Below are 17,670 nucleotides of genomic sequence, written 5' to 3'. Positions count from 1 at the left end.
TCCAAAGACATTATATGTGTGAATCATTGTATTTGTGAGTGTAAAAAATGTGATTGTCCAGTAAATATTCAAATGTGAGACCCACTTAAATTTCTTGTACATTACCTAGGAACAAGTGACAGTATAGGTAGTTAAAAGGGATATATCCAAATTTAGATCTCAGTGTTCCCATGGCCAACAAGGGAATTGAAGAAAGTTGTCTTCTGGGTTTAGGCACCGTGTATTCTTCGTTTTGGCCGACGTTTCGGAGGAACGTAGCGCCTCCATCTTCAGAGCAGTTGAATAGCTGCGGAGAGCAGTAGCTGTAGTACAGCTACTGCTGCTGGAGGCGCTACGTTCCTCCGAAACGTCGGCCAAAACGAAGAATACACGGTGCCTAAACCCAGAAGACAACTTTCTTCAATTCCCTTGTTGGCCATGGGAACACTGAGATCTAAATTTGGATATATCCCTTTTAACTACCTATACTGTCACTTGTTCCTAGGTAATGTGACAAGAAATTTAAGTGGGTCTCACATTTGAATGAATATTTACTGGACAATCACATTTTTTACACTCACAAATACAATGATTCACACATATAATGTCTTTGGACATTTCTTCTTCAATGATACAACCCTCTTGCACCACTGATCTTAGTAAAGTGTCTTCTGCTCTGCTCGGAGCTCAACTGTCCTTGGTCCCTTGTCAGATACAAACTCACTCCTGCTAAAGTCAAATAAACTGCTGGTCTCTTGCCAAATACAAACTGTTATATCTTACTCCTGGATTGAATAGGGAATACCTTGTTGAAGGGTTAATTTTGCCTGCTGGTATGCAACGAACGCGAGAATATGTGTCTGCCTCAAACAATTCATTGGTAATGGTGGAAACCCCAGTTAGACTTTCATTTCTGGGGAAAAGATTGCGTAGGCTTCACTGCCTAGGAATTGCAAGCTGTTCATTAGTGATGGACATCTTATAGTCTGGCTTTCAGGCAGCACGTCACAATATGTTATATTTATATGATGTACCAAATTTAGTTTATGATCTCAGTTTATTTAGTTAGTTAGTTATTTAGAGAAGGTGGGTTTCCCCATGCACCGCGACCAGTTTGATCTATTGTGCTTCCCTCTATGATATTCTACCAGTCTCTATACCCTACCGATACTGGTGCTTACCACCAGTCCCGACCAAGCCAGTGAGTTCGGCCTCTACTGGCTTGGTGGTATCTATAATGCTTCCCCCATCTATCAGAGGCGTTAGAGATTACTGTTGGGCGGGAAATGTCCTTGAATTTGGCTCAGTGACCTCCTTAGGAGATATGAGGTTCTTTTACGTGCCGTAAAGCTATGACACGGGACCCACGGCTTAAAGTCCTCCTGGAGGACTTGTTCCCTGAATTTTTCTGCCCTTAAAAATTCCACGACCTCCGCCGGGTTTGAACCCGCATACTACGAGTCCTGAGGTGGGAACGTTACCTCTAGACTACGGAGGCCGCTTATCTCAATTTATTTACTTTAAAGACCAATGCTGGCACCGCCTCTGTGCAACATTCATCACTTTGTAAGGTATTTCCAGATCGACAATGGAACAACAGCATATACAGGAGGTACTTGCATTAAAATATATTTCCTAAATTTGTGCAGCTTTTAAGCTTACAACTGTCATAACAGCAGACTTTCAATGTACAACAATTATTCACCTTCACAGAAAATAAAAATTTGTCTCTGAATGAAGTGCAAATAATAGCGACGTATCAAAACTGTGGAAATGAAAGACAATGGACTATGAACATATACTGGCCATTGGCCTTTAAAAGCACATCTGCTAACAGTTAATTTTGCATGAAACATGCCTCTAAACACTCAAGTGGAATAGAATACTTTTGCTTTTGACTGTACAATCAAATGGTCACAAAATTATAGACTGTATTACCATATTACTTCGAATATAAGATGCATCCAGTTTTTGAAAGTAGATTTTAGGAAAAAATTAGAAATGTGTGTCCTATAGTCGAAGTGCTACTGTCCAGCTGGCTGTTAGAAAACCTTTGCCAAAATAAATGAGGTACTGGAAGAGCCTGGAATATTGAACAACATAAACACATCCTCCACCAAGGACAGAACTAATATTTTGTGCATATTTGTACATATCATCTACCACCTCTCAGTGAATACCATAAAACTTGTTTACATTTTCTTTCAGTAAAGGAATGGAACAGATCAAATATACATTGCCCATCACATAAACAGCTGAAAGAGACTTGTGTTAAGCAACATAAATTTTTGTAATGTGACAAAGAATGTGTCCTAAAAATGACACATGGAGCAGAAACACATCCATCCTTGTCTTGATCCTCCGGCACTTCATCTTCCGTCCCTCTGGTGGAAGCCACAAATAGGTTTCAATGAAACTTCTAGGGTATCTAAGTTTCAAACAATTATAAATATTAACTGAAGGGTTCAATCATATTTTGATCTTAATCTGCTAACACTTTTATTATATGTCTGTTTTCTTGTTGTACACAAACTCATTCACACACATGCACTAGAAGTACTTCACTGTTCTACAAGATTTGGACCGGGCACTGGTTAAGTTATGTGCATACTCGACATACAGTAAGAAAATGCCACCAAAATTAAATGTTTAAATCTTTGCACATTTACTCAGATCCATAACCATCAAAAGCACATCATCTTCTGCAAAGAATAACCCCACTTAGTCAGTACAGTTCTAAGAATTGCCATTAATGCAGTTAGGGGGAAGGAGGGGGTACTTGTGGCAATCAATTTGCAAATGTATAAAAACGAACTCTGCACCTGCCAAAGCAATGACACGGAATGAGTGAGGGATTTATAACAAATTGCTTGGCAGTCCACAAAATTGGTTCACCATCCCCCACTGTTTTCAATTTTGATGGGATTCTTGGCAAGACAAGTTTTACACAAATCTGAGATGCTAGTAGAAAGTGTTGAGCGTTTGTTGTCACTCGGTGGCAAGCAACTCCTCGCCAGACACTAGACTGTGAGTTTGTTATCTGCGGTCACGATACAGGAGGTAAACCTTCATGGCATGAGGCAGGTTCAGGTCTGTGATGCGTTCCTCCAACTGGTGCTTGCCTATGTGTTGCCGTATCACCCGCCTGCACAAGTCCATCAGTGGGAGGGGCTCAGCTGTATAAATTAAAACAATGGCACATTAGATTTTATGTTTAACTGCTTAGTAATGAAACAGACATTCTGAATTTCAAAGGCCTCCTTAATACCAATATGCATTTGTTAATTCATAACTTCTTTCCTAAGAGGCCAAATGTAACACTTAAGCACAAATGTGAAGATAATATGAAAATGTAAACAAGAGGCATGTTGATAAAGTTTTCTCAGGCCAAAGTTTACATTGTCATGTCAAGATACAGTGAACAACCCACTGAAGGTTACTTTGACAGCAGTGGATTTGTAAGACTAAACTGAAGAGAATCTTAGACAAAAACCTTAAACTGAGGAATACTAAATAATAAAATGATAATGAAACATTCAGATTTCTATACTGATGAATGGTTCAATCAAATCAGATTTTCAGTATCTCTAACAAAATAAGAATCTGTAACATAATCTCAAACTATTCTATTTATGAATCACACATCACAGAACTAGTGAGTTTAAGGACATAACAATACAGACATGTATTACATATGGACAACTGGATTCTTTTGAGTACATAATAAGTGACCATTTGGGAGACTGAGGACAAGGTGGAGGGACTTAGTAACAGAAGATTTGTTAGAACATGCAGCAGTGAATGTATGGCCACATATACAGGGTGTCCCAGGAGGAATGGACCAAACTTTGGGAGGGTGTTCCTTATGTTAAAGTATGCCAATATAACCCAAAACACCTATGTCCAAAGTTGAATGGTTATGGAGATAATGGCCAGAGAAGTGTCAAACTTTGACCGGTCTTACACACTTGTTGATTACAAAATACATATTAAAACTGGCAGGAATATGTGGATTCTGTAATGTTAATAATGTACGTAACATCAAACTAACTTGTGAGTGACGGAAAGTCATAAAATTGAAGTACGAAATACTCGCTCGCCATGTCATAATTGTCCTTAGGGTTTCCAAGCACATGACACATGACTGGCGAGCGATGACGTAATATGGCTGCGCTATAACCCGACCACATAACTGTGAAAATCTCTTTTGGAATTTCGTTTCCATTATCTCATGTGGATTATTATGGAACCACGTATGCACATTTCGTAAATTATTTACACCATCCCGGGTAAAAGACGCCTCATCACTGAATAAAATGACGCTTAACAGTTCGGGATGAGCTTTTTACCCGGTGGCACAAATCCATACGCTGTGCATGGTCGCCTGGTTCCAGATGTTGTACCATTTGATCATGGTAAGAATAACTCTTCATGATGTAAAGTTTGCCACACCTGAATACGTGATACGCCGATGCGAGAGGCGATTCTACGAGTGATAGACGCGGACTTCACTGAACAATATCAAGAATGTGCTCTCGTGTGTCTATCATTCGTACATCCTGCCTTTCAGAGTGCACAGAAACACTTGCAAGAGAACCAGTATCACGCAATGTCTGGTGAATTCGCGTAAATACACTTCGAGATGGAATCCTTCGATCGGGAAAACGCCTTTGGTATTCTTCAACAGCAGCACATGCATTGCGACCGCAAAATCCACATATAAAATGCATATCACAATATTCCACGTGTGAAAACACAAGAGGCATTTCAGCAACTCATCACACAACTAATTTACCACCCATTCATGACCCCGCCACAACATAATCTGTAGGCTCTGGTAGGTAGCGCATGAACTTACGGCTAGTGACTCACAGCACTCAAGGACAAACAGATAAGGGTCTCAGCTGACAGGTACGTATAGTGCGTGGACCTGCAAGAAGACCACACTTTTCTCGGGCCATTATCTCCGTAACCGTTCAACTTTGGACATAGGTGTTTTGGGTTATATCGGCATACTTTAACATAAGGAACACCCTCCCTAAGTTTGGTCCATTCCTCCTGGGACACCCTGTATACATAACAGGGCACAGAGAGGAAAGCAGCAGCACCAGTGGTTGACGATGATGCTGACTTCAGCTTCTTTTGGGACATTAGGAAAAAGGACCATTGTTACAAGCATACAGAAACAATATATTCAATAAAGGTATATGTCAAAACCTAAACTATCCTTTGCTATAGTTAAATGAATACTGCCAGCATTGTGCATATCTGTTACTGGCACCTGAAGAATTAACATTCTAGATCAAGACTTCTCATGCAACCTGTCAGCTTACATTTCTATTGTGGATTGCTTAAAATAAAAATGACATTTTATTCAATATAATTATTTCAGTTTTAGGGGATTCAGGTAAAAAATGAGATGAGGAGATGATTGTAAGAGTGGAAGATTGGTAGGAGGCAGCCACACCCCATCATTTACCCAGATGAAAAAACAAAAGCCAGAATAAGCAAGTCGCTGACCACAATTCAGATCAGCTACTCATCAGCTAATGGGGAATTGTCATTTGGATTTGAGAGTGCTGCTGTCTGCTTACATCCATTTACAGGGTCTGGAGGAGCAGGCAGGAAGGTGTCACATTTCAATAGGACTTCTAGATAAATAGCCTCTAAGCTTCACTACGCTGTCACTGGTAACTGCGCCTGCCATGCTTCCCGCATAGATGTGAAACATGCTTGGTTTAACAGACATGCATATTAATATTTGAGATTTAAAGGTTTCACACTGGTGAAGACTTATATTGTGATATTCTGGGTTATGACACAGGTTGTAGTCTGACTGGTGGGTAAAATGTTTGGAGCAACATATTGTCTCCATCTTCAGGACTGAAGTGACTTCTTCCTTGGAGACAGAGGCATATGTTCCACTGAAACACTATTAACCACTTACCAGACTACATGGTGTCATAACCCAGAAGACTACAATATGAGTATCAAATATTTACCTTTTAACAAATATGGTAAGATTCTGTGTTAACCCTTTGCACACCACAAGCCAATTATATCAGCTTGGTGCACTTGTATTCAAACTGTCACAGCCCACAACAGACTGGCCCAGTGTTAATAATAACTGTCAATATATGGCACAAATGTAATATACTGATGTTTACAGGAAAGAACTATGGGTTTCTCTATGTAACTGCATTTACCACCACATGGCCTTGCTGTTTCAAGCAGGTGGTTCTAAAGAACAACTTGGCAGTCAAGGGTTAAATTATGCGCTAATGTATTATCAGAAGTGAAAATCCTGTCATATAAAGTAGCATGCTCTCAAGCATATTAGCAGCAGTAATTGCTGAACTAGGAGACCATATAACTATAATACTTACGATCCAATCCTCCAATATATTTCATGGTGATTTCACAGTGACCCCAAACTGCACTTACAATAGGGTATAATTTCCGGCCTTTAAGCCCACGGAATGCAACACCTAGATACTGGCCATCAACAACAAATGACAAAGTGCCATCATCCATATCCAACACAACTGAAAGTCAGAATAAACATACATGCAGTATTAGCAACTATACCAACTTCAGCCAGCATGGCCAAAAGATTTTAAGACCCCTGAAAATATGTGAACCGTGAGTGGCCATTCTATTTCCACCACTCCTTTTGTGAAGAATCCCTTCCCTTGCTGCAAGCCACCCTCCTCTCTCTGTCTTACTAACAACTGTCTTGCACTTTACACTGTTGCCAAAAAAATAGAGTGAACATAATTTTGCAATGCACAGAAAAACCATGCAATGTGAGCATGATGTGGCAATTCAACTTGCTCTAGCAAAACTGTCACTGCCTTACAGGAGAAATGTATTCTCCAAGCTGTAAAAATGAAAGTAGCACAAACTAAAATGAGGAGGATCTGGAAGAGATCATGTTCTTAATGTACAGATATATACATTTATTTACAGTGTGTCCACAAAGTCCCATCGGGGTTTTGAAAAATTGTGGCGCACAAACAAATTGAGCTAGCCACATGTGGTTTGAGGCAGATCATTGTGAAACTCTGGAAGTTTTTTATTGACCTCAGTAGACCTCGATGTGGGCTCCCTTGGTAGCACAGAGAACATCCAGACGATATTTGAGCTCTTGCCATGTTCTGTGAAGAATGTCCACTGGAATAGCTGAAATTGTATTCCTGATACGGGTCTTCATGTCATCAAGTCCGTTAACTGGTGTTCAGAACACACTGCTCTTGACAAAACCCCACAAGAAAAAAATTGTGTTCCTAAACAGGGCATTTCCAGGAAGATGGATCGGCAAAGACGGTCCAATGCCTTGGCCTCCACGTTCACCAGACATAACACCACTGGATTTTTTCCTGTGGGGTTATGTCAAGAGCAGTGTGTTCCGAACACCAGTTAACGGACTTGATGACCTGAAGACCCGTATCAGGAATGTGATCTCGGCTATTCCAGCAGACATGCTCCAAAGAACTTCTCTAAAAATTTCATCTCTCATTCTATCCCTTCTTGTTCTTCCCTCAATACTTCTCAAAAGCTTCATATATATTGTTTGGATTTTGGTTTAGTTTACTCTTTGTATGGGCCCATGAATTGGCATTATTTCAGTTTACAGTATATTTTGCAGACTGCAGTTTCCTGTTGCCCTGTTCCATAATATTCCTCTTATAACTTGATGACATTTAAAACTATTTTGTATTCAGTGCTAAGCTCACTGTTTCAAGAAAATATTATTGCAGTCTATCCATACACATATAAAGTCAGTAAGCATCTACTGAGGTAATTCACTTGTACTACTACAGTATAAAGCAACTTACCTAAAAATTTGTCAGGGACAATAAACGTCTGATCTGCTTTGAGCGACATTGGGTATGTGACACCAGCACTATGCTTTGAATCATGATACAGTTTATTTCGGCCAAGGTCCCAACCCCATGACTGGTCATTGCTGCCAACTAGGCTCTGCAAAAGAAAATGCAGGAATGCCAAATTAAGATTGTTCACAAACACATACTATTAGTTGAGTTTTAAGAAGAAATGTTAATTAATGAGTACAAATAACAGTGAAATTGCACAAGCAAACCAGTATACCTTTAAGGCCCTTATTTTTAATCACTTGCTGCTAACACAAAAAACTGTATCTCTTCATATTGTTAAATATGTAATCTCATTAATATAAATTTAGTCCCAAACATCTTTCTGAACTACATTCATCTCCTTTGCTATAATAATAATATTCTTTACTTACCATCCAGTTGCAACATCCTATTACTATTCACATGTCATAATACTGAAATCTTAATTCACATTAACATTCATTCTCTTTACAAAAGAACTTACTTAAATTATCATTATCAACTATTATTTAAACACTTAACTATGTTTTTTCTTTAACCCCTGATGCAAAACAAAGTGGACACCAGCAGTCAGTTATGTTACATTGCAGATGTGAGTATAAAGGTACTGTTGGAAAGCTATCCTGTCTGTGACTGTGCTATATCAAAACAACAGCCATATTGTAACAAAATTATATCTGACACATAAAGGTAAAAGATAAGTTGTCCCTGTGCTTAATTAATTAAGCACTTCGCCATGAAGGCATATGGTGGAGTGGATGTATAGATCCATATTTCCTTGGCCTCAGCACTAGTTGGATGTGTGGTCAGGCCCCAGAGCTGGTCTGGACGATGTGGAGAAAAGAAAATTCTTGACTGTACCAGGACTTCAACTCTGATCCCTCAGTCGTCCAGCCTGTAGCCAGTTGCTATATCGACTATGCTCTTTCACTGATTTGAACTACAATTAAATTGTGGCATATAACACTGTGTAGCCAACTGAAAGTCGACTCATGTTTTGGAGGAACATATCACCTCCATCTTCAAGGTCAAAGAATAAGCTGCGCAAGATACCAACGTGAAAGCAAGCGGAAAGCAGTCACACACACATGCAATCAATCATACACATGGCTCTACCATAGCTCAAGTGGTTAGTCGCTGGCTTCCCGCTGCAGTGGACCGTGTTCGATCCTCAGTCTGGTCAAGTGGGATTTGGTGGACAAAGTGGAGCTGGGGCAGGTTTTCTCCGAGTACCTTGGTTTCCTCTGTNCCATAGCTCAAGCGGTTAGTCGCTGGCTTCCCACTGCAGCGGACCGTGTTCGATCCTCAGTCTGGTCAAGTGGGATTTGTGGTGGACAAAGTGGAGCTGGGGCAGGTTTTCTCCGAGTACCTTGGTTTCCTCTGTCAATTTTCATTCAACCAATTACTCCACAATCACCCTCACCTATCATCTGGGGCTGGTACAATAGGTCAGAAGTGGCTGCAGTACAAGGGTCTTAGTCCTACCCCACTAGCGGCAAATAAGCAATCACACGTACTCTCTGTTATTGTGGGCAACATTCTTGAACAGTTCAGTGCAAAAGGAACAATTTCTAAATCCCTTCTATTCTTAAAATTCTACAAAAAGGTTTATTTACCAGTTTCAGTATTATGAATCAGGAATTGAACAAAATGACTGAAGTGAATATTTTCACTTTATGAATTTTATGAATTTATGTGTTTTTTACATCAATTATTATGGGGTTATCTGTTACTCCTTGCTTCAAGCTATACCACACAAAATTGCATTTCCAAAGACTGTTTTGACACCATACTGGAAAAGCAGAATGCACAAATATATGTAATGTGACCACTGTCCGTAACGCAACGTGGAGTTATATTTTAGTCCTTGCTTCAAGCTTTATCACACAAAATTTCATTTCCAAAGACTGTCGAACAATACACTGGAAAAGCAGAATGCACAAACATAATGTGGCATGTAGACCCACTGCTTGGCAATGACCATGAAAAAAAAAAGCAGCTATACAACAGCTGTTACTGAGTAACACCTTCGCAAACAAGCACATTTATGTAGCAACAATTTGAAACAGCAACAGAGGAATGATGTTTTCTGTGCAATTCATGCCATAATGTTATGAGCAGGACAGTCAGTGACAGTCAGTTAGTTGAGAGTTGCTGTAGCTGAGGCCAAGGACAGTTCAGGAACCAAGAGTAAGGGGAATGTCCACCATTTGAAACCATTACCAAGCAACAGCTAGGGGAGACTGAGAAGTCTTTATGTGTGCTGCAGTTACAGCAATCTTTAGCGGCCTCTGTAGTCTAGGGGTAACATTCCCACCTCATGACTCAAGGTATGCAGGTTCAAACCCGGCGGAGGTCGTGGAATTTTTAAGGGTGGAAAAATTCAGGGAACAAGTCCTCTGGGAGGGACTTTAAGCCATGGGTCCTGTGTCGTAGATTTACGGCACGTAAAAGAACCTCATGTCTCTAGGAGACCTCTGAGCAAAATTATTAGGTAAAAACTTTCCCACCCAAGTAGTTTCCAATGCCTCTGGTAGATGGGGGAAGCATCAAGGTACTGAGGGCCGACCTCATTGGCTCAACGGGGCTGATAGCACGCACCATCTACCGGTAGGGTATGGGAACAGTAGAAATTAAAGGGGGACGCACAATGGACCAATAACTGGTCTAAGTGCATGGGGAAACCCACCCCCTCCAATAATAATAATAAATAAAAAATACAGCAATCTTTGGTGTGTGTAACTCAGACTGTTGTAATTATTTGTAGCTATGTTCTGTAAGTGTTCAATAAATCTGATTACCAATCCAAACCCCAACTACAGTCACTCAAAAACAGTGAGAATGTGTAATGTGACCAATGACCACAATGCAATGTGGGGTTATCTGTTAATCATTGCTTCAAGCTACAGCACACAAAATTTCATTTCCAAAGACTGTCCGACACCACAATGGAGAAATCAGAACGCATAAACGTATGTAACGTGACCATTGGCATTGCTGTCCTGATACACCGATGAAATAAGAAGAGGCATTCTTGAAGGGTCTTCAGATATCTCTGTCTCATTTTGATGTCTTATGGAATAACAAAGAAGGAAAGATTGCCTGGTGAGAATTATAAACATCTGAAGATTCTGCAACACTTAGTTGGATGCTAGTACACAAAGTCATTCCTCAGACAAACGTTTTAAATGCTCATGACCAACACTGTCATCACTGTATTTACTATCCTTTAATAACAGTATCTTGGTGAAAGAAGCTAAGGGGGTGTGGATTTATGAAAGGGTTAATGAGATAAGCTCCTGAAGTGTCATTAAATACTTCTGTCTCATTTTGACATTCTGTGGGACGACAAAGTAAGAACAGTAGCCAGTCATAAATGTTCAAAGAATTTTACAACCCTCAGAGAAATGTTAGTGGATAATTCAATCACAAATTAATCTCTGGCATTCTCTGAAGCCTAGAGAAAAACTTTAGACACACACGGTTCTTGTGAATTCAAGTATCTTTTAATAATACCTGACATAATAGGATGGTGCACTCCAATTCAGCTGGCTACAACTACATACTGTCATGTGTAGGGTGGTATACATGGCGAGAATGACGGGTTCTAGTCAGGATGATTGGATTTATTGGCACTCTGGTTAATATCTCTCTTAATCACATTTAAATTAAGTGCTATCGCTGATTTACATTTTATAATTCACTGTTACACACACACACACACACACTAAACCTCTCCTGGTAATGCAATTAAAGCACAGGAACTAGCACTGCATATCACTCCAAATATTACGCATGTCTTCTAATCACACTTTAAATCCTCATAAGTCGATGAAGGCTCTGTGGCTGCCTCCTACCGAGAACTCAAAATTCACTCTCACTGTCACTCCTAGTTCAAATTTGCTCTGAACTTACAGCTTACAGCTCTCGTTAAATAGCCATGGCACAGACCGCATAGAAAAAACAGCCTCTATTGTTGTTTACCAAAGCACTGCATAGCAATGGTTATGGTGTGGACCCCACAGAAAACCAGTCATGCGATAGCTATCGTGTCATTCCATTGGCATGCTGACTATTGCCTAGGAACAAGCTATAAACATCTGTGCTATTGTTGAGACATATTGCAGGCTGTCTGTCGAGCTGTCACCTGGCAATGTGTTGACATGTCACAATATTATGGGAAAAGGTGTTCCCTTTCAGCTGATAAAAGTACTCAACCTGTAAGCAAAAAGATTCTACTTTACCTAATACAAGAGGAGACTTACATTTGAGTTAGCAATGTGCAACATACATACCTGGTACCCTACTGAATGTAGTGGAGCATCCTGTGTTGCAACACCTACTACTGCGTGTGTCCCCCGCTGCCGGGTAGACCAATGCACCTCCCACACATGCAGTCCTTTTGTGAGCCCCACCTTTCCTCGTATGCAATCAGTGCTTTGGGCAACAGGGTGTCTGTGGAATGTCAGCTTGTCATCGTCCTGAAATAGATTTGTAGGTGCCAAATTTGAACTGAAATTGCAGGTACTGAAACACAGCATTTCAGGTCTGATTCATATTGAAATCGTTCCCTGCCAGTGAGATAGGTTCCAGCATACCTACATCATCTGATCAGCTGCTTCTGCATTACATATAATTTCACTTTTGATTTTCATTACCTTCTGGTTCATATCTTGGACACAGAGAGACTGTCTGTTGTTCAGTTTTTAAGCTTTGTAGATGAGGTTCCATTCTTAGAGAACTGGTAGATTTGGCTTTCTGTATTAGATAATGAAAAAATGAATACCTCATGTTTGGTTTGGTGATTTCTTCTGTTTTGCTATAAAATGACAGGAGAATTAAAATACCCTGAATGTTTAGTATACAAAATATCTCAAAACATGGAATACCACAAGGCAGATTGCTGCTGTTATTACAGAGCCACGTGTTAAGGAAAAACAAGATGAAATAGGTAATTCTCAAAGATAAGAAAGCAAAATGACATCAGGATCCACTGTCTTCAATAGGGCAGAACAGAAAATTTTAAACATGAAACAGCAAATACCTGTACAACGGTACATGCACTAGACTCCAGGCTGTAGGATTTTGGTATGATTTTTGGCAGCCCTAAAGATTTTTCTTTTCACCTCCTGACATCTGGTGCTTACAAGCCTTCTATCTACAGGTACTCCAACCCCCCCAAAGAAATAAAACTGGTATGTGAACCTGCCTACTCAGCCACCTCTACAGTTGAAGTTAAGAATGTATCAAGCTATACCTCCACTCCCCCATATGTCTTCATGGCAAAGTATTCAATTAAGCACCATTATAACTTTATCTTTACACTTTGTTGTCCATGTTCTTTAATGTTGATTTTTAACATTTACTTCACATAAATTATCTATAATGCCAGAAAACATCTGCAAATTGTATTCAGAAATGCAGCAATCAAAATCAGTGTTTACATTACTTCAGTGAAAGCCTCCCCCTCCCCCCCACACACACACCCCACCCCTACTTCACTGCCTTACTTCTTAATGGTTCTAGCTCCAATTTTATTTTTTTCTTGAGGTTATAAGGGCATTTAATTCCTTAAGGCATAAGGCTGTATATCCATGATTAAAACTGGTAAAGTAACAGAAATCAGAAATCTCTGTTCCACAGTGTGTGGAGACAGAATCATTAAGAATTACGGCAATGGCTTGTAGACATGCAAATGGTTTATAACCAGAGATACTGCTAACACATGTAGCTCCCATCTCAGTTCTCCATAACTGCAGTCACACTCCTTCACATGTTTGGACTTTAACGCTCTAAAATAATTTCCATGCCTGGCTACAAATGTATACAACATGCAATATTCTTCTCCATTTAAATGTTTCCTATTTCATTATTTCTTACTGAAACCGTCTCAACACAACAATCAATAACATGTGTAAGTAGCTCTATTATTGACTGTTGTGTTGTGACGGTTTACAGTAAAAAATAATATATGATACACAACAGGGTGCATTCACTGAAAAAAAAATTTCCTATTCTATTTAGAGAGACAGCCATTTTCAATTAAATGTATAGTGGACCTGGCCCAGTCTACTGACTGAGATAAGAATTGCAGGGTGTGTACAGATCAGTCAGGGGCCTTAGCCATGCAGCTGCAACCACAGTCCTGCTACTACTTCCCACACTTCTCCTCATATGCAATCCTGAGGCCCAGTTTAAAGACTGTTCAGTATTTATTCTTCAAAACCGTACTATACCCAGATGATTATGCAATGAACATGCATCATCTCCACCCATTAAGACCTGTGAAATTCCCATTATATTATTGTACTAACTTGAATAATTAAAACGTACGAGTAAGTTTAATTATATTGTGACATGTTGCGCAAAGGAGAACCCCCCCCACCAGCAGTGACGTGGCGGGTGAGTCAGCGCTCCCCTCCCCCTCCTCCGCACGGTAACGTAACGGTGACGCAACAGGATGACGTGGCACGCAACAGGCACCACTGCGGATATATAAGGGAACTGCACAGCAGCTACCAGTCAGTTGTACTGTGACCACCGCCGAGTGGTAACGTAACAGGCACCGAGTCAAGTTATAACGTGCCCATCGCCAAAGATATTTCCGAGCAAGCCTATGAGCTAGTGTGTTATCAACAGTTCTCCAGTCAGCCGACTACAAGTTGGAGTATAGCAGCCGTCGCGGAAAGAAGATCCGGACGTGTGTGTGATTGTTTAATTGGGAGCGTGTGATACAGTGATACCTAGCTCCCCTACTGTCAACGTGTAGACTACTGAACACAGAGTGAACTGATTTGCGCATAGGGTTATAAATCGTGAAACCCCGCAACAGTGTTAACAGATTAATGCGATTAGGGTTATAAAGTGTGAAACCCTGCAACTGTGTGATAAGTAATTGTAGCTGTTTCTTGTAGATTGTTAAATAAACCAATTAACCATCTCTACGGCGTCTTCAGTAACCAGAAACACGTTACAATATCAATATCATGGGTATGAATTTATGAAATGCTTGGAAGACAAAATTTATTACAATGTATGGACTGCAGAAAATACAACAGGATGCATTCAGTGCTTTAATAGTTAACACTTAATCAAGATGCTTACTTGCTCTTCCAACATGCTGGCAGTCATCACCAATTACATGAAATACTCATCACATATAATGTGATTTATCTGATCATAACCATAAGTTAGCTTTAGTGTATGGCAGATAATTTCTCCGAATTACACTGCAGTGTCTAATGCCAATATTTTTATCTCACAGCTTCAGTTTCATTAAATACAAAGCATATGATTCCATTTCAAGTGTCTGGTTGCTGATGAATTGTAGGGAGTAGAATGTAATACATGTACAAAGCCTCCCCTATGTTAATGTGTATCTAACCTCACTTTCACAACTGAGGCTCTAGAGACCTCCATTACTTCTAGCATGGAGAAACCCAAAATCTGAGTTAAACTAGTTATGTTCTGTTCTGCTAGCTCAGTCTGTTGTAAATAACCAACGCAACTGAGTTGCCTTTAAAGCCATTAATAATCTGTTCATAAAAAAATATTCTATACCTTAACGAAGATGTTTAATGAGCGATCTTCTGCATTCCAGGCATGCTTCATCTGACAGTCGCGACTTGCAGGTGGCATGTCCAATAGTGCATCCAAGCGAGCTGGACGAGTGAACTCTTGGGCCAGCTCACGAGGGATTACGGGCTTGTAGGGCTGAGGACTCTCACGATTCACAGTCTTTACACCTCCTGTCATCAAGACAAAGCCATCTTATAGCAAAATAAATATTACACATTTACAAAGTAAGAATTATTTACACAACTGACAGGTTTCCTTGGATGTTGGATCAGTCCATCACAAGGCTTCTACCTACATAGGACAACATTAATGCAATAAAGGATGGACATAATTAACCTCCTGCATGGTATTTGAACACATGATCCTGGTATTTGGGCAGTCAAAAACACTGCATACTTTAGACCACACAGTCATTGTGATCCCTTGACTTTACCTTTTCATATAAATCTTACAAGGTAATAAGTAATTTTACTCTCTCATATAATAGCCCAACTCTTATTTCACAGTCAGGATCCAGATCTCTGAATCTCAGCATTGCGTGTCTCATGTTATGAGAACCTTTCTACATGTCAGACCCCCGTATTTCTTGGTATGTTGTTATGTTACAGCCTTCACAGCCTGTTAAACAGGGATAGCTTTACTTTTATACCAACCTTGCCTGAGTAACTGCTAATTTAGCCATAAATTTACAGCCAATACAATTAATATTGTCACATGTTGGGTATGTCACGCGACAAATAACTTCATGTGGGTCTCGGATTTAGCGAATCTTTATTGGACACTCACACTTACACACCTTACAATTATTATCGCTTGCAGTATCACTTGACTTCTGGCCCAGTACTCCAATGCGACGTCTCAACTATCCTTGGCCACGGTTGGATCTCAACTGTCTTTGGCAATGGCTATCCCAATACTGACTTCTTTTTGTCTTCTTCTCTCTCTGTAGCTCTCGGCTTATGTAGGTGTTCTGCGGACTGGATGACAGACACCATTCCTCACTGTTTCGTCTCTACTGTCCGCTGTTACGTAACGGACCTCCTGTTGTCCATCTCCAGGGAAACGCGTTCGTTATTTCGGCATTGTCTATGCAACGGCTCACTGTTATTGCACTACCATGGAAGTATCTACTCCAAACACGTTACAATACTAAGATCACATCTTTTAGGACGTGATGATGGTTGATGGTTCTTCCAAAATGATGGTATCCATCGCCCAGACTACAAGATGGCATGTCTAAAAAGCTCACAGCCTTAATATTCACTTCCATGACAACATCAAAGCTCAAGGAACATGTATATGATGTAATTCCACTTCACAGGAATATAGGAAGATGTGAGAACTTCAACTCTGGCATACAACTTTTTGACCCTAATCTATAACACTATAACTGAGATGGTCTTATTGACATTTTTAATACACATCTAAACTAGCCTCTGAGGATAAGCTGTTCAAGGACAAACATGACTGGCAAGTTTGAGTATAGGAATAAGATGCCCTCACCCAAAACGCCGATGGCATGGACATAATATTTGAGGTTCCCATGGCACAGAACGTTGTGACATTATTGGGTGTGGGAACAAACAAGTCACATAACAACGGAGGAACCGCTGTTAAGTGGTGCAGTCCATGCCATGGCTATACAGAATGAGTGTCACCGGGAGAGTCAGTTGCTGAAGCCTGTGTGGAGGTAGGTTGCAATACCTCCTCTATAGTCCTGTGAGCCATAGGAGGCAATGAAAAGGAAACCCAGTGCTTGGAGGTATATAGCTGGGCCACCATATTCCTGGGTGACATAAATACAGGGACCTGGCCCTCCAAGCTAGGGGTCTTGAATCTGAGAGCATAAAATATGGTCATGAGTCTCACAGGACTCAGACCTGAGAATGACTGCACTGGTAAGGGCCAGCAGCAACTGTAAATGACAGACCCATCCTCTCATCACAGAGGGCACCCCACACAAACAAACCAGCAACTGTCTGACAGCAACAAAAATTTTGTCTTGGGCCCCAGATGGGGTTTGACACCAAGACAGACTGAGAGTCGGTTATAGCATAACTTTGACTTGAGCCAGTCACTGTCATGAGTTAGTTGTGAGATGGAAGCCAGCTGGCAATGATGTAAGCATGAAAGCAGAAGAATCTCCATTGCTGAGAACCGTTACCAGGCAATGACTGGAGAAGACATGAAGACTTCATGTGTTCTGAAGTACAGTGATTTGGAGTGTGTAGATCTG

The 17,670-nt window shown here is 40.4% G+C and overlaps 1 protein-coding gene across 2 annotated transcripts in view; it reads right to left on the bottom strand.

Moving 5' to 3' along the window:
* Window positions 1–2,176: 2,176 nt before the first annotated feature.
* LOC111863932 (protein gustavus) overlaps window positions 2,177–17,670 on the bottom strand; it is a 106,778-nt gene continuing 91,284 nt past the window's right edge. For both annotated transcript variants that reach the window (XM_023850761.2, XM_023850762.2), the window contains exons 3-7: window positions 15,417–15,604; window positions 12,152–12,337; window positions 7,818–7,962; window positions 6,366–6,524; window positions 2,177–3,155 (exon numbers count right to left, since the gene is read on the bottom strand). In XM_023850761.2, the coding sequence (XP_023706529.1) occupies window positions 3,016–3,155; window positions 6,366–6,524; window positions 7,818–7,962; window positions 12,152–12,337; window positions 15,417–15,604 (818 nt within the window). In that variant the 3' untranslated portion in view covers window positions 2,177–3,015. The remainder of the gene's footprint in view (window positions 3,156–6,365; window positions 6,525–7,817; window positions 7,963–12,151; window positions 12,338–15,416; window positions 15,605–17,670) is intronic.

The sequence above is a fragment of the Cryptotermes secundus genome, unplaced genomic scaffold (assembly GCF_002891405.2).
Source record: "Cryptotermes secundus unplaced genomic scaffold, Csec_1.0 scaffold171, whole genome shotgun sequence".
NCBI classification, from domain to species: domain Eukaryota; kingdom Metazoa; phylum Arthropoda; class Insecta; order Blattodea; family Kalotermitidae; genus Cryptotermes; species Cryptotermes secundus.
This window is presented reverse-complemented; position numbering and strand designations above follow the sequence as displayed.